This window comes from Eumetopias jubatus, unplaced genomic scaffold (assembly GCF_037043125.1).
Source record: "Eumetopias jubatus isolate StellerSeaLion01/CBP00866 unplaced genomic scaffold, mEumJub1_p1.0 scaffold_8, whole genome shotgun sequence".
NCBI classification, from domain to species: Eukaryota; Metazoa; Chordata; class Mammalia; order Carnivora; family Otariidae; genus Eumetopias; species Eumetopias jubatus.
Window position 1 is genome coordinate 78,705,746 of NW_028274814.1, and position 17,436 is coordinate 78,723,181.

A 17,436-nucleotide genomic window follows, 5' to 3' on the forward strand; every position below is an offset into this window, starting at 1 on the left:
CCTCGCGCACCGGCTGCTGGCCGGGCCTGCGAACCCGGGGTGGGCTTCGGCCTCCGACGGCTTCACTAGGGGGCGCGGGGCCGGGCGGGGGGCGGCCGAGCTGGGCGCCCTCCCCCGGTGCTGAGCCCCCGCGCCCCGGAGGGATGGGGCGGGCGGCTACGGCCGCCTAAGATGCCGGCCATGCGGGGACTCCTGGCGCCGCAGAACACCTTCCTGGACACCATCGCCACGCGCTTCGACGGCACGCGTGAGTCTGACCTTCGCCCCACTGGCTCCCAGAAAAGCCGTTTCCTGCCAGGGTTCCCGCAGGTCCTGCACCCCGACATCTCGGCCTGGCGCCCTCTGTTCTCAACTTCCCTCCCCAATGCCCCGCTTTTAGCCGGGACCACCATCTCCTTACAGACGCCGTTTCTCAAAGGTTCAGGGTCCACTCTGCCCCAGGTTGGGCAAAAACAGCCAGAAGTCTCCGGGTTTGGGGCCCAGGATGCCATTTGTTGGCGAGGGCGCGAACCCCGACCTAGTCAGTCTAACTGACCCCATCCCTGTGTCTGGCGCTATCCTACCGACTACCATGGAAGTGGCGGGGCGGGGGGGTGGGGGGGGGCAGAGGAGCGGTGCTCAGGGATACCCGGAGGGTTCAAAAGACGGATTTAGAAAAGAGGTTTGCAAAAGGAGAGAGTAGGCGGGATTCGGAGCGCAGTGTTAGTCCAAGCTCACCTCACCGCCTAAACTCACCACCCAAACCTACAGAGCCCCTCTAGACCCAAAAAGCTAGGTTTGGGTACTCCCACCAAGACTGGGGAAGTTTGGAGTAGGTGACCAGAGCTTCTGGATGCTGGGTTCCCAGGGCTCTGAACACCTGGAAAGTGGTGCAAACCCCCTCCCTTCTTCTTCTCCCTCACACTCACCCCCCAGTGGGGCTTCCCAGCTCTCTGCCTATCCTCCTCTCTGGTCTTGCATTTCCTGATAGGGGGTGGGAGCCCATCACTGAGCAACCCCTCTACACACACACACACACACACACACACACCACACACCACACACCACACACCACACACACCACACACACACACACACAGGCTTCTCCATCTGCTTTGCCCTGCGCTTGGCTCCTGCAGCCTGCTGATTCAGTGCCCTCCACTCCCCAATACATTCCGGTTCCAGGCTGTGCTGTTCAGCTACCATTCTTACACCCCCATTCTCAATCACATCCACTAATTCCTGAGCCAGGTCTGGCAGCTGGGGTTCACACAGGGGGTGCAGAATGGAAGGTGGCCTGGACTGCCTCCCATCCAGGTGGGTCCCAGTGAGAGGAGCCAGACAGCCACCCTGGGTACCTAGCTGATGAGCAAACCTGGCAGAAGTAGGAGTAGGGCTGAGGCTGTCTAGAGCTGGTTGTGCAGTTCTCCCTGGGGCATCTCAACCCTACCCTTACCCCAAGCTGCTCAGGACACAGTCCAGAGGACACAGTTCCCACACAGGGCTCTATTCACCAACCTCCGTGTTCACATGTGTTGAGTCCGGAGTGCACACATACACATACTGCTAGGAGTGGACTCTGTACATAGGTGACACACTGATTCCTGTTTATAAACAGTGCCTTCCCGAACCCCCAGGCTCACACACACACACACACACACAGGGTTCTTGGGCTTTGTGACACCCACCCTTTGCTTGCAGGCATTTAGGAAAGGAGGGGTGGTAGACCCTGGGCCCCTTCACCCCATGCCTCCTCTGAGAGGTGCTCTCTTGCAGACAGTAACTTCGTGCTGGGCAATGCCCAGGTGGCGGGGCTCTTCCCCGTGGTCTACTGCTCTGATGGCTTCTGCGACCTCACGGGGTTCTCCCGGGCCGAGGTCATGCAGCGGGGCTGTGCCTGCTCCTTCCTCTATGGGCCAGACACCAGTGAGCTTGTCCGCCAACAGATCCGCAAGGCCCTGGATGAGCACAAGGAGTTCAAGGCTGAGCTGATCCTGTACCGGAAGAGCGGTGAGGGGCCACCTGGCCAGCCCACCTCACTTTTGAGGTCTCACCCAGCCTGGCACCTACTCCATCTATGGTCCCTGTGTTCCATCCCCATCATCTCTATCTCCCCATCTCCCCCCATCTTCCCACTTACCCATTTCCTTCTCCACCCCATCCACTGCCCCTGGCTTCTCTCTTCCATCCTCACCTTAGCCTCAGCCTCTACTCAATTTCCGATCTTGGGTTTCTCACCCGAGCAGAGAAATGTCCCCGTCTCAGCAGGACAGATCTATGGACACACATGTCTGATGGTCATCTCTGCTCTCCTTTGCTTTCCCCGACCCTGTTCCATCAAGCCCCGTCCTAAGTGGAGCCAGGCTGCTGCCCACCCCAGGAAAACCCTGATCCTGCCTGTGTCTTGGCCAGGGCTGGCAGTGGGACCTCTGTCACCTCGGGCAAGGTGACGATAGGAGCTGGGCTGAGTCTGTCTTTGTGCCCAGGGCTCCCATTCTGGTGTCTCCTGGATGTGATACCCATAAAGAATGAGAAAGGGGAGGTGGCCCTCTTCCTGGTTTCTCACAAGGATATCAGCGACACCAAGAACCGAGGGGGCCCCGACAACTGGAAGGAGACAGGTGGGTGCCTGTGGCGCTGTTCATTTAGCTGCTGTGGCTGGCTGGCTGGCATGTTGGGCACCTCAGGCCTGGGCGGGGCCTTGGCACCCAGCTCGAGCTTGTGGGTCCCCCCACCCTGTTGCATTCATTAACTCCCGCTTTGCTGGGTGAGAGGCCTATGCTGCCCTCATTTCCAGGTGCCCAGGTATGGAAAGCTTGTTTCCAAAAGTCCAGTTGAGACAAAGTTGGGAGTTTTAAAGTCCGCTTTGCTAAGAAACTGAGAGCAAACAAACTCCCCTAGTGCCACTGAGGTACCATTTTCTGATCAATTCTTGGGGCTGAGCGCAGATCCACCTGGTTCCTTTCCCTCCCACAGACCTGACTGGGAGCCCCAACCAAAGCCTGCTTTTTTTTTTTTTTAAGATTTTATTTATTTATTTGTCAGAGAGGGAGAGAGCACAAGCAGGGGGAGTGGTAGGTAGAGGCAGATGGAGAAGCAGGCTCCCCACTGAACAAGGAGCCGGATGCGGATTCAAGACTCAGTCCCAGGACCCTGGGATCATGACCTGAGCCGAAGGCGGATGCTTAACTGACTGAGCCACCCAGGCATCCCTAAAGCCCGCCTTTATCCTCCTAAAAGGCATCCTAAAGCCCTCTTGTATTCTCCAAGGGCTGGCAGAGGCCTTTGACCAACTCAGAAAGCTGTCATCAGAAGCTGGCTTTGCCACTGGGGATGCTGGGGGTACTCTCCATTCCCCACTCCCGACCCCCAGCCCTGGGAACCATCTCCCTACTCCTCTCTCAGGCCTTTCCCTATGGAGATCCTCTCCTGCCTTTGCCTTGATCCAGACCTCCTCCTGCTGGAAGCAGGCATGGGGAGGAGTGTCTATAAGTACCCACAGGACTGCCCATTGCTGGGGCTGGTGAATGCCCCTAGAAATGAGGATGCTGGAGCCCCCAACTCTAAACAGACTAACTGGTCCATGAGTCAGACCAGCTCATGGGCCAGCAACTGGTGTCCTACACCCAAGACCCTGGCTGGGGTGTGCAGGCACTCCCGCCATCATCCTCATGGGCCCCTCTTTTGCAGGAGGTGGCCGGCGCCGATATGGCCGGGCAGGAGCCAAAGGCTTCAATGCCAACCGGCGGCGGAGCCGGGCTGTGCTCTACCACCTGTCTGGGCACCTGCAGAAACAGCCCAAGGGCAAGCACAAGCTCAATAAGGTGGATTGCGCACAAGGGTGTGTGTTTGGGGGGCAGGGTAGGGGCAAGCTGAGGAGATGGAGGAGGGGAACAAAGCCCACCAGAGAGAGGATGTCCAGGGGACCACCCAGGCCCCACCAGCGCTTTGGGGGTTGTGAATGGGGGAGGGAAGGAATGTCAGATGCCTGATCCATCAAAGATACAGTCTTGCCCTGGTGGCAGATGGGCCTTGGATCAATATTGGCTCCTCCCCCAAGCAGTGGTGTGACCTCAGCTAAGTCTGGCCTCCCCGATCCCCAGTCTTCTGATCTCTAACATGGGGACTCTAATGCCTGTGTCAGAGGTAGCTTTGAGTATGCAGGGAGAGAAGGAAGGTGGATGCCTGTCCCAGGCCCTATCCAAACTCAGCCTCTGCCAATTTCCTGTCCTCCCGGCCGGACCTGCCCTGCCTCACTCAGGGGGTATTTGGGGAGAAGCCAAACTTGCCTGAGTACAAAGTAGCCGCCATCCGAAAGTCACCTTTCATCCTGCTGCACTGTGGGGCACTGAGGGCCACTTGGGACGGCTTCATCCTGCTCGCCACCCTCTACGTGGCTGTCACCGTGCCCTACAGCGTGTGTGTGAGCACAGCCCGGGAGCCCAGCGCCGCCCGTAGTGCTCCCAGCGTCTGCGATCTGGCCGTGGAGGTCCTCTTCATTCTTGGTACGTGTGCCCTGTGCCTCCCACCCCATCCTGTACTGGGCACCCCTCGGGCTCTGATGGGGAGAGTCTGCATGGCTTCTGTGCCTGCTGACGAGTGTCCCCCATGCCCTCCCCGTTTGAGACCTGTGGGCTTTGACATCAAACCTAAGTTACAAACATGTCTCTACTGCTAATGGGTTATAGGACCCTGAGCTGATCGTCGCCTCTCCAAGGCTCAGCTTCTCCCTCCATCAAATAGGCACAACAATGTCCACCCTTTAGAGTTCTGTGAGAAGGAAGATGGTCGGGGGCCCAGGACAATGTCAGATACTGAGCAGATGCCCAGTAAAGTGTGGCTCCTCCTCTACCCCATGCTAAGTCCCACCCGGACTTCCTGCAGACATCGTGCTGAATTTCCGCACCACATTCGTGTCCAAGTCCGGCCAGGTGGTATTTGCCCCAAAGTCCATCTGCCTCCACTACGTCACCACCTGGTTCCTGCTGGATGTCATTGCGGCGCTGCCCTTCGACCTGCTACATGCCTTCAAGGTCAATGTGGTCAGTGCGGCCGGGCTGGGTGGGCTCTGGGGCAGGATAGGTGGGGCCGGCCCTGGGGTGACCTCCCCGCGTGCCCCCCACCTCAGTACTTTGGGGCGCACCTGCTGAAGACGGTGCGGCTGCTGCGCCTCCTGCGCCTGCTCCCGCGGCTGGACCGCTACTCCCAGTACAGCGCCGTGGTGCTCACCCTGCTCATGGCGGTGTTCGCCCTGCTCGCCCACTGGGTGGCCTGCATCTGGTTCTACATCGGCCAGCGGGAGATCGAGAGCAGCGCCTCGGAGCTGCCGGAGATCGGTACTGGAGGCCTCTGGGGCGGTGGGGAGGGGGGCTGTATGTCCGTGTCAGGGGAGCATGTCTGCTCAAGCATATACGTCAGGAAAACGTGAGTCCAAGTGTGTGTGTGTGAGCTGATATGAGCAGTCAGGGATATGTGTGCCAGTCTGCCTCTGCGGGGGTATCTGGGGCATTCGGGCAAGTGCGGATGTGTTTGTGAGGGGAATGGGGGCCCGGCGCGCACGCACGGGTGTGAGTGTGACAGCCACCCCCTTGAGGCAGGCCTGCTCTTCAGCAGTTGGGTGTAGTGGGGAAAGCCCAGTGGGCTGCCCAGGGGGGTCCTGTTCACCCATCATGGCCTCCTTGTGGCCTTAGCATTCCCCAGGCCCCTGCCCAGCTGAGAACCGCACCCCTCTCAGGAGAAGGCTGTGCGGGGAGCCGCTGCCCTCCTGGGTGCCTCTGATGCCTGGTGCTTTGCCACCGCCCTCTCGGAATCTCAGCCCGCGCGCCCCGCTGCTGAGGCCCGGCCCTGGTCTCGTTACCTCTAGGCCCGTCTCTCTCAGCTGCTTCTCGGCCCTCCCCCAGGCCTCAAATGCAGCCTTTCTCTGCGTCCCGCTGGTGTCTTCACTCTCCTTCACTTCACCTCCACTGCCACTCTCCCTCTGCTCGCCTCCCACTCACATCTTAACTCCTGCCAGGAAGGCTCCCACCCCCACCTCTCCACCCAAAATGGCAACTGGCAGGTCGCAGGGACCTTCTGGGGCCAAACCCTCATCTCCTTGAAGTCCTGTGGTACCCGACTCTGCTAACCACACTCCTTTGAGCTGCTCTACTTCTCTGCCCTGAGCAACGCGGCCCTCGCCAGCCTCGCCCGCGCCGGCCCTCACCTTCCCCTCACCTAGTGCCCTGTGATCCCACCGGAGCCCCTGCACCGTCTCGGCTTCCGTCCTCCCCCTAACTCCAAACCCTTCTGTTCCAGCCTGTTCTACTTCTGCATACCCTGAGGCCCCAAAACCGAACACACGTCCTTCTTCCCATGCCCTCCAGCCTTCTGGTGGCTTCCCAGTAACTGGCCTGTGGTGCCCGTTCTAGTCAGCAGGCAACAGGCCAGCTGCTCAACGGGCCTGGCATGACCATCGGCTCCTTGGTGGGATCATCAGGAGCGCAGGTGGGCCTTAGAAATGTGCTCTGATCGGTTCCCAGGGACGAGGAGGCTCCTGCAAATCCTCTCTCCCTCGCCAAGCCCACGGGGATAGGTGTGTGGCCCAGAGGCCCAGTGCATATTCCCCAAAGCTCTAGTTGCTGAGCACATGGAACCGGGATGCTCCGGGCAGTGTCAGCTCCTTGGCACCTGCCCTTCCCAGAGGGAGGCTGTGGTGGAGGCGGCTCTGGGGTCAGATGGCCACCCAGCAAACACGGTCAATGGGCTGGAAGATAAATTGTGATGCAGGACCCTGATCCCAAAGTGGGCTGAGACACCAAATCCCCAGGTCAGTTTGCTCCCAAACAGGACCCAGATGCTCTGAGTCATGCATCCGTGTGGCTCCTTGTTCTGACCCCCTTACAGGGGCTGCTCAGCTGACATGAAGAGTATCTTTGGCTCCTGGAGGGGCTCTGAGTCCCACCATGAAGAACATGGGCAGGTGGGAGGCAGGCTGTTTTGCAGATACACATGTTAATTCTAGCACCCTTGAACCCTAAGCTTTCAAGTGATTTCATTCTATTTTGGGCTGATTTGAGCTCACATTAGGGGAGTTTCCAAGTCCTTCATATCATCGGCTCCTCTTTTCTCCAGAGAAACTACTCCCCAGCGAGGTCAGAGCCACACCCAGACCTCCCAGAGTCCAGCCCCAGAAGGGATGTCTGGAGGGCGAGTGGCGCCCCCTCCTGGTCCAGCCCTGGTGGGAGGCGCCTTCTCCTGGCTTCCCTGCCTTGGTTCTGCTGCTCCTCTGGCCATGGTGTGGACACAAGAGTCCCTTCCCTCCATTCCCATTAGCCCAGTGGAGATGGGCTGGATTTTCAAAAGACGGTACTAAATACTGAGGGAGATCCCTCAGGGCATTTCTCAGTACGAAAGCCACCGGCCTCCAGAACAGCCTCCCCACACCACCAGCTCCAGGAGCTGCCAGTGCCCCACAGCCAAAACAGAGAGGACAGCCCCCTCTGCCACCCTCCCCTCATCCTCCTGCTTCTCACCCCTTGCCCCCGACCCTCCTCACCTGGCAACTGGCTTCAGGTCAGGGGCCCAACTGAATAGCGGCTGAAGAGTTTTGCACAGGAGGACGAATCCTCACCTTGGCTCAGGCCTTAACATATCTTACCAAATTCCGAGAATTTGACGCCCCCAGTGTGAACCCCACATTCTAGCTAAGTGGAGCGATTTGCCTGCACTTGTCTCCATCTCTAGGGTTGGCCCACTGTGGCCTTTCCCTAGGTCAGGAACAACCTTCTCTCAGTTTCTTTGAATCAAAACTCTACCCGTCCTCTGAGACCAAGCACCAGTGTCCCCTCTTTCGGGAAGCCCTCTAGCCCTTACCCATAGCATGTCAGTTTGAGCCCTATCATATGGTCCTCAGGTTTGTGCATAGGCACGTGTTTGTGAGACTGCTGAATGAACGGCTCCAGGGGTGAGGAGGGCTGTGGAGATCTCGGGGAGCAGAGTGTGTAAGGTGTTCGGGAGAGTGTGGAGCAGGGAGGCTGGGTGTGTGCAGGTGGGAGGCGGCAGAGTGCATGCAGAGAGGCGAGTTCCACTGCAGCCTGAGGTCCTGAGCCCACCTCTGCACTTGCCCTCTGTTTCTCCACTCTAGATCTGCCCTCTCTCCCTTGCTCCCCTGACTCCCGGCTCTGCCAGGACCCCTGGGACCTCTGTGGACCCCAGGAACCCCCATCCAACACCCAAGAATTCCCACAACCTTCTGGCTAGGCTCCGAGTGACTCTGAGTAGCCAGAGCTCCTGAGAGGCCCCAGTACACAGCCCCACTTCCTGCCAAGGCCAGGCCAGGGGACGTGGGATTCATGGCGAGACTGGAGCAGATGTCCCAGGCTGGCCCGTGTGCGCAGGCGTGCTCAAGAGCCTCTGTGGGTGCACAGGTGCCTGCCTGCCGGTGGCCTTCGAGTGTGCTCACCTGTGTGCTCGTGCTCACCTCTCCTACCTGGGTGTCCGGGCGCAAGCACCCGTGTGCCCTTGTCTCTCTCCCAAGGGTGCACAGGCTTTTTCCGTGTGAGTGGCTGTGCCCGTGCACCTGTGAATGTGCTCACACGTGTGTGTCCTCCTCCTCGCGACTGTGCCGAGCACGGCTGTGGCCTTGACGGTGCGCATGCACGCGTCCACGTTGGCGTGCCTGAGAACGCGTACGTGGGGTTGGGTGCTTTGTGTGGTTGTGGGGACGGGCGAGGGTGAAGCGGCTCTCAGAGCAGGTGAGCTGAGAGAAGGAGCAGGAGGGGTCTGGGTGGACGAGGTGGAGGAGGTGGCTTCCAGCTGGGCCTGTTTCCTGGGAGTCGTGCCAGCCACGGGGGACAGGGTGTGTGCTCCTTGCTCCGCATCAACAGACCCCGGCCGAGGAGGCCGCAGCCTCGTGCTCACGTGTTTGCCTTGGGGAGGGTTGAGGGGGTGGGCAGAGCTGTGCTGGACTGGCAGAGGAGGCAAGCGGCGGGAAGACATGGGCAGTGGATCTGCCATCCACGAGTCCCCCACGGGGCTGGGGCGGGGGAGGGGACGGCGGGCACCCCGGGCCTGCAGGGCAGGCAGTGCGGCCATCGGCTCAGGCACGCCCGTCCCCTCCCCCAGGCTGGCTGCAGGAGCTGGCCCGCCGCCTGGAGACCCCCTACTACCTGGTGGGCCAGAGCCCCGCCGCAGGGAACAGCTCGGGCCAGGGTGACAACTGCAGCAGCGCCAGCGGGGAGGCCAATAGGACTGGCCTGGAGCTCCTGGGCGGCCCCTCACTGCGCAGCGCCTACATCACCTCCCTCTACTTCGCGCTCAGCAGCCTCACCAGCGTGGGCTTCGGCAACGTGTCCGCCAACACGGACACTGAGAAGATCTTCTCCATCTGCACCATGCTCATTGGCGGTGAGGCCCGCTGCTCTCCCGGCCGCCCCCCTCCCCCCCCCCCGCCCACTCTCAGACCTCTGGCCCCAGGCGGCCTCCATCCCCACCTCCCCCAGGGTCCCCAGGTCCTTCCTAGAGGTTCTTCTGCTTTGGGGGACCCGAGGAACACAGACCCAGGGCCGGGGGAGCCCCCCTGGACTACAGGACTCCGTGCCACACAGTGGCCTGTGGGGGCGGGGGGAGAGGACAGATGTGCCCAGCGTGGTGTCAGGCCTGGAGGTGACCCCCTGTCGCCACCCTCCCCAGCCCTGATGCACGCGGTGGTGTTTGGGAACGTGACGGCCATCATCCAGCGCATGTACGCCCGCCGCTTTCTGTACCACAGCCGCACCCGGGACCTGCGCGACTACATCCGAATTCACCGCATCCCCAAGCCCCTCAAACAGCGCATGCTCGAGTACTTCCAGGCGACCTGGGCTGTGAACAACGGCATCGACACCACTGAGGTGCGCAGGCCTCCTGGGGGGCCCTGCCAGCCTTCACTCCTTGGAGGAGTGTGCGCTTGGCCTAAAATCCCCAGGAGTGGGCTGGGAGGCAAAGAACACAGAATTTTGGCTTCCAGCGCTACCCGGGGAGCGGGGGGAGACAGTAGTACGAGGCAGAGGGCGGTCAAGAAGGCTTGCAGGCCTTTCTCCACCCTTGCTAGGCCTGAGGGCTCTGCTCGCTGACATCCAGTTGCGGGCCCGGAGGAGGAAAGCCGAGCTGCTCACAGTGGGCTAAAGTGATTGGGAGGGAGGCCGAGGCGGCCCCCCTCACTGACTGTACCCCGTGTGGAGCCTCGGGTGGCTCCCGAGGCCTGCAGGGATGTAAAGGAGCTGGCTGGAGGCTGCCCTCCATTCTGCCACCACCGACCTCCCCGCGCCCCGCCACCCCCCCCCCCAGCTGCTGCAGAGCCTCCCGGACGAGCTCCGCGCAGACATCGCCATGCACTTGCACAAGGAGGTTTTGCAGCTGCCCCTGTTTGAGGCTGCGAGCCGCGGCTGCCTGCGGGCACTGTCCCTGGCCCTGCGGCCCGCCTTCTGCACGCCTGGCGAGTACCTCATCCACCAAGGGGACGCTCTGCAGGCCCTCTACTTCGTCTGCTCCGGCTCCATGGAGGTGCTCAAGGGGGGCACTGTACTCGCAATCCTAGGTGTGTGAGGGCGGGAGGGGACGCAGGGCCTTGTGGGAGGCGGGTGGAACCGGGGCCCCCTCGGCAGAAACACGGAGAGAGGACACAGGTAAGGCAGCCCTCGGGAAACAGCCAGGATGGAGTCAGGAGGAGCCGGGGAGCCCCGGGCAAAGTTCACAGCGGGCCCACTGACCACCAGGTGGCAACACAAGGAGCTGGAAACTGTGCTGCAGGTGTGCGAGACTCCCTGAGTGAGTGCGGGCCCAGCCCGGAGCCGAGCAGGGGGTGGGGGGATCAGCATTTCCCCGTCAAGGAGGAAAAGCAGTGCTGGAGAGAGAGCTCAGGCAGGGCTGCGAGGGGGCAGTGAGAGCTCTCCTGGCGGGGCCCGGCCACGGCCGGTCACAGAGCAGGGCCCAGGGCGCAGGTGGGTGACGGCAGGGCTCAGACTCCACCTGTATACTCCCCTTCGTGGCCAGAGAAGGAGGTGGAGATGGGTCAAGTCCCTGGACGAGGAAGAAGAGCTTGCAGGTGTGGAATGGATGTTGTAACAGTGCTGACCCTTAGGTGCTTCCACTCACACAGACCTCACAAAACCCATGGCAGGGGCGCTCGTGTGCCTGTTTTGCCTGGAAGGAACGGAAGGCTTGGAAAAGTTCATGAATTGGCAGGAGGGGTTAGAGCCTCATCTGCCAACCCTAAACCTCAGGTTTCATTCACTGTGCTCTCAGGTGCTTTGCTAAAGGGAGAGCGGTGTCCCGAAGAAAGGGCACGATTTCAGGGTGGCAGGATGCACACACAAGGCTTTAGGAAGGCAGGTGCAAGCACTTTGGGAAACAGGGCTGCATAGCTCCCCAGCCATGGGAGGCTCTCAGCAGTGAGCCCAGGAGGTGCGAACTCTGGGATCTGCTTGGGTCATGGGGGACCTCGCCCAGGAGATGGAAGGGAGATGAATCCTCAGCCAAGGACTCGTAGACTCACTGTGGAGATGGCTGACCCCTGGAGGGGCTGAAGTTTGTCACTAACCTGGAGAATTAAGAAGACCAGACACCCGGCAGCTACTGTGTGTCCCTCTCCTCTCCCTTGAGGAGGGTGATCTTCCAACAGGAAAAAGAAACACCATAAAGGGGGTCTGGGAGGTAAGAGAGGCCAGCGGCGGCCACACCTTTCACTTTGAGTCTTTTGTGAGTTTGGCTTCTGGGCCTAGATGCCCCTCATGCCAGGACTCTGAGCAGATGGAATTATGGCCACTCACGTATTGCTGGCATCGTTAAGAAATGAGGGAGAACCGGAGAGATTCAGAAGGGCAAACAGATTTTGACAATCGCAGACTGGTCAAGACTGTCAGGCGGATTATTAAACAGATGGTTTTCAGCTCGGAGCCGAGGAAGCCGTGAGGCTGGGAGCTGGCATTGGGCCTGCAAGAACGATTCTTCCCTGATGCCAGGAACCAGGGTGCAGAATAATCATGTTCACTATTAAGACGGAGCCCTAAGGATGTCCCCCGCCTGCGCCCCAGGCCTCTGCCTCACTGCCTGTGTCCCCAGCACCGGAATTTTGCCACCTTTGATCCCTCCTGTCCCTGCCCATGTGTTCCAGCCGAACTGTTTCACCTGTTGACAAGGGTCTGGATACCCTGGTGAATCCCTGGTTCCCCACCAGCCAGTTTTCTGCTTTGCCTTCACCCCGCCCCCACCCGCCTCCTTAGCCCAGACATCCAGGGGCTTCCTGCCTGCTGCTGGCCGCGGAGGCTCACGGCGCAGTGAGCGGCGTCGATTCTGGCCCCTACCTCCGTGTCTGAATTGACAGCTAAGCACGCACAGTCGGCTGTGGGGGCAGGAGAAGAGGCGGACTGGGTGCCGGCGCCAAGAAGACCTGAGGGGGCCGGAGAGCTGAGAGGTTCCAGCTGAGAGGCCAGCCTGCAGAGCCGTCTCTGGTCTGAGACCAGTGGCACGGAGCTCTGTCATTGGTCTTGTCCTGTTTCTCAATTCTTTCTCACCTTTTGGATGAAGACAAAAAAATACACACTTCTCCTATTTCCAGATGACACACACGAGGAGAGAGAGCTCATTCATCAGATGAGCACATGGAGATCCAAACAGCTCTCAGAAGGAACCAGAAGGATGGCCCCAAACCAAGAAAATACGATTTAACAGCGATGCCTTCTACACTTAAGTTTGAGCAAAAGTCCACGCACATTTACAGGAGGCTGCTAAGCTCGGTTCTGCAGCAGGAGGCGGCCCGCGGCAGGGGGTGGCAGTGATCCATCTTTTTCCTTGAGGGTAAGGAAAGGCTTTCCAATCTTGTGAGCTCGGACAGTGGGTTGAGCTGCCTCGTGAGGGCAGTGAGTGGGCTCTGCTGCAGCGCCCACAGCATGCCAGCCCTGTTGGGAGCCGTCTGTAGGGCACTCTTCTCCAGAGGGCGAGGAAGGAAAGGAACTTTGATTGGCCGGCTCTGTGTCAGGCACTTTACCTGCACTAACTCGTTTAATCCTCACGTGTCCCTGATTGGAGACACCCTAGTTCATTGATTTTTTTTTAAAGATTTTTTTTTTTTTTTTTTTTTTTATCTGACAGAGAGAGACACAGCGAGAGCAGGAACACAAGCAGGGGGAGTGGGAGAGGGAGAAGCAGGCTTCCCGCTGAGCAGGGAGCCCGACGCGGGGCACGAGCCCAGGACTGTGGGATCGTGACCTGAGCCGAAGGCAGACGCTTAACGACTGAGCCACCCAGGCGTCCCTAGCTCATTGATTCTAAGATGCACATTTCTTCCCTACAATTTAACCTCTCCGAGATGGGGATGCAGACTCTAATTGATGTCATTTTACAATGCTGTCAGCCAGGTGGCAGCCTCAGCTGGGTGGTGGGAAAACCCTCCATTGACACCTTCTGGTAAGATCCAGAAAGCACCACGACTCAGTCCAACACAAAATCAGTCCTGCAAGCACCAGGGCTCAGGGAGAGGAAGTCATGTGGCCGCCTGACATCGCTGTGCCGCACGGGCACTAACCTCCGGGTTCCCTGACAAGCCCTGCCTGAATCACCTGTGAGGCTTGAACAGTATCGGATTATGGGTCTCCTGTAGATACTGTGGTTCCGTAGGTAGAGATGGGGCCTGCGAGTGATTGGCTTAGCTTTCGTAAGGGATTCGGAGCTCCAGGCAGCCTGGGGACTGCTCAGTTGTCTCAGAGCTAAAATTCAAACGGGTCCAGCACAGTGCCTTCGATCCCAGATGTGCTTGAGCACCTGGGTCTCAGTGCGTTTCACTCCAAGTCTGCCCGAGGAGCCGGGGGCAGGCAGCAGGGGTTGGCCAGGGCCTGGGCAGCCTCTCTCTGCTGGCTCTCAAGGCCCCACTGAGCTCGCAGGGGAAGCTCAGCTGCCTCTGCTTGACTCCCCTGTCCAGGGCCTGAGGGGCAGGGCTCACTGACCTCTGCTTCCGCTTCCAGGGAAGGGTGATCTGATTGGCTGTGAGCTGCCCCGGCGGGAGCAGGTGGTCAAGGCCAATGCTGACGTAAAGGGGCTGACCTACTGCGTCCTACAGTGTCTGCAGCTGGCTGGGCTGCACGAGAGCCTCGCACTGTACCCCGAGTTCGCCCCACGCTTCAGCCGGGGCCTCCGAGGGGAGCTCAGCTATAACCTGGGTGCCGGTGGAGGCCACGCAGAGGTGGGAGCGCTGGGACTGTGTGCAGGGGGGGCTGGGGTGCCAGGGGCCTGAGGAGGTGGGCAGAGGTTGGGGTTAGGAGGCACCGTGTGAGTGTCTGGCCTGGTGTTAGCAGCCCCACACGTCGTGGGGCGTCTACACTCTCCCGTCTCCTGCCCCTTCACACCCACACTGCCCTTTGGATCCCACCAGCCGTCGTGGCTCCCCCTGGCCCATCTGAGACGGCCTGGCCGGGTCCGCAGCGAAGTCTTAAGGGATGGAGGCTGAGGGCTGCACATGAGGGATGGGGACCCCCCGGTAGGGCCAGGCGCTTGTCCTCCGGGCCGCCTCTGAAGGGAGCCCTGTGGCTCCCCCTGCTTCTTCACCATGAGAGAGAACTGTTCTGAGGCGCTTTGAATTTTCCTGGCTTGTATCATTACTTCCAAACCTGTTTTTAGCACGGTGTTCTCCTGGATAGTTTGGTTAGCCTGAGGGACCAAGTAGAGGGGTGGTGTATCCACACTGGGCGAGAATTTTGAGAGGCAGCAAATTCCTTCAGGGCTTGGTGGCTTTGTGGTGGCAGCAGAAAAAGTCTCCCCCGCCTCCCAATACACACCTGAGCCTCTTCCTCTGAGGGTGGGAGATATTGGGCATCCAGTTTAACAAAGATGGCTCCTTCTAGGAAGAAGAGGTCGGGGTGGGGCAGGTGAGTGGGGCACAGTAGGGCTATCCATGCCGCTTCCCTGTCCCCCACTGTCCCCAGGTGGACACCAGCTCCCTGAGTGGCGACAACACCCTTATGTCCACGTTGGAGGAGAAAGAGACGGATGGGGAGCAGGGCCCCACGGCCTCCCCAGCCCCAGCCGATGAGCCTTCCAGCCCCTTGCTGTCCCCCAGCTGCACCTCCTCCTCCTCAGCTGCTAAGCTGCTATCCCCACGTCAAACGGCGCCCCGGCCCAGGCTAAGGGGCAGGGGACGGCCGGGCAGGGCAGGGGCTTCGCAGGCTGAGGCTGGCCCCTCTGTCCACCCTCGAAGCTTAGAGGGTCTGCAGCTGCCTTCTGTGCCATGGAACGTACCCCCAGATCTGAGCCCCAGGTAGGCAGGCTCTGGGCCTCTGTACTCTGGCAGAGGTGGTGGGGATAGGGCTGGGGCCTCAGCCGGACACAGTCCTCCCCATCCTTCCATCCTAACCCATCCCTGCCTCCTCCAGGAAGCCTTCTTGGACTCCACCTTCCTGTGCCCCCCCCCCCCCGCCCCTCCCACCCCACCATTTGGTGCCTGGCTATTCACTGCTTAGAATTCCTGCTGTGTCATGTTGCTCAGGTTTGGATCCCTAGCAAAACTGCAAGCTCTAAGGAAAGGGCCCAGGTGTTCCCTGCCCTGGGCCCTGAGCTCCAGGCTCCTGCAGCTTGTGTGTGTGGTTGCCGGGTACTGCAGTGGCTGCCTGTGGACTGATCTGTCGCCCTGGCCCGTGTCCACAGGGTAGTCGATGGCATTGAGGACGGCTGTGGCTCCGACCAGCCCAAGTTCTCCTTCCGTGTGGGGCGGTCTGGCCCGGAGTGCAGCAGCAGTCCCTCCCCTGGGCCAGGTACTGGGGCCCGGGTTCCAGCGGGGCTGGGGGAGGTCGGCAGGGCTGCCTCTTGGCCCTGTAAACCTCTGAGAAGCTGACAGGGTCCAGACTTCTTGCCCTTCTCAACCCACACGGTTGGGCGGGGCACTTCGGTGGTGAAGACCAGCCCCTTGCTGTCGGAAGGCCGCCGGGGACGCGGTTTGGATCCCTGCGGTCAGCTCTCCGGCAGCAGGGTCTTGGTTCTCGCCCCAGCTTCTGGTCTGTCATACGGTGGTTGTGCGTGTGAAGTAAGATGAGGTTGCTACGACCCTGGGGGGGACAGAGGGCTGTGAGTGGCCCTGAGAGTGGACCAGGGAATGAGCGCCCTGGAGTGCTCCCGTGTCTGGAGAAGAGGCACAAAGAGCAGCTTCCCGAGGCGGGAGAGTGCCGGGCAGCGTGCCCGAGGCCCCCCTGGCGGTTTGGGCAGAATTCCGCAGCCGGGGCAAGGCTGGAAGTGGCCGCTGCTGGCGTCAGGTCCCGCCAGGCCACAGCGGTCTGTGCTAACTGGGGCTGGACGCCGGGCCATCCCCTCTTCCCGGTGCCGGCTGGTAACTCATCTTCCTGTTCGCAGAGAATGGCCTGCTCACTGTCCCCGTTGGGCCTGGCGAGGCAAGGAGCACAGACACCCTGGACAAGCTGCGGCAGGCGGTGGGTGAGGGGTGAGCTGGAGGCAGGGCGGGGGTAGGGGCGGGCACTGCTCTCCGTGTGAGGTCCGGACTCAGAGCTCTAACTTCGAGCTCTTTCCTCCTCCCTCGCTCCCCAAAGGTGACAGAGCTGTCTGAACAGGTGCTGCAGATGCGGGAGGGCCTGCAGTCACTTCGCCAGGCTGTGCAGCAAGTCCTGGCACCCCATGGGGGGGCCCCTTGCCCTCGAGCAGCAGGAGAGGGGGGGCCATGCCTAGCCAGCGCCTCTGGGCTCCTGCAGCCCCTGTGTGTGGACACTGGGACCTCCTCTTACTGCCTGCAGCCCCCAGTGGGCTCCGTCTTGGGTGGGACCTGGCCCCACCCTCGCCCAGGGCCCCCTCCTCTCGTGGCACCCTGGCCCTGGGGCCCCCCAGCATCTCAGAGCTCCCCTTGGCCTCGAGCCACAGCTTTCTGGGCCTCCACCTCTGACTCCGAGCCCCCGGGCTCAGGAGAACTCTGCCCCGAGCCCAGCACCCCTGGCTCACCACCTCCTGAGGAAGGCGCTCGGACTGGGCCCCCAGAGCCCACGAACCTGGCTGAGGCTGCTAGCACTGGAGAGCCCCCACCAGGGTCAGGGGGCCTGGCCTTGCCCTGGGAACCCCACAGCCTGGAGATGGTGCTTATCGGCTGTCAGGGCTCTGGCACAGTCCAGTGGACCCAGGAAGAGGGCACAGGGGTCTGACTGCCAGCCCCGGACCTCCGTGTTGCCAGACATGCTGCCATCTGTGGCCCGGCCTGAACTCGGGGCAGAGGAAGAGGGGCAGCCACCACCCCACCCCCCCGCCACCCCCGGCTCAGGGTGGGGAGCCGGAGAATTAAAGAGCCTCAGGGGCAGGCCCCAGGCTGGGCATCTCTGGGCCCCTCCTCAGCCTACTCCTGTTTCCCTCTGCAGGGTGGGGGACAGAGGCCTGAGGCCAAGGAGGGATTTTGCCACCCCCTGCATGTGTCCCTGCCTTACCAGTTTTTATATTAAAAAAAAAATAAAATAAAAGGAG

The 17,436-nt window shown here is 60.8% G+C and overlaps 1 protein-coding gene across 1 annotated transcript; it reads left to right on the plus strand.

Moving 5' to 3' along the window:
* Positions 1 to 171: 171 nt before the first annotated feature.
* On the plus strand, positions 172 to 17,432 carry KCNH3 (potassium voltage-gated channel subfamily H member 3). The gene is made up of 15 exons (XM_028125628.2): positions 172 to 247; positions 1,756 to 1,989; positions 2,466 to 2,600; positions 3,670 to 3,803; positions 4,241 to 4,484; positions 4,864 to 5,021; positions 5,108 to 5,315; positions 9,082 to 9,363; positions 9,649 to 9,848; positions 10,285 to 10,534; positions 13,956 to 14,173; positions 14,913 to 15,244; positions 15,631 to 15,737; positions 16,330 to 16,406; positions 16,524 to 17,432. Exons 1-15 carry the CDS (start codon positions 172 to 174, stop codon positions 17,121 to 17,123), a joined length of 3,255 nt encoding a protein of 1,084 aa, XP_027981429.1. The 3' UTR covers positions 17,124 to 17,432.
* Positions 17,433 to 17,436: the final 4 nt, after the last annotated feature.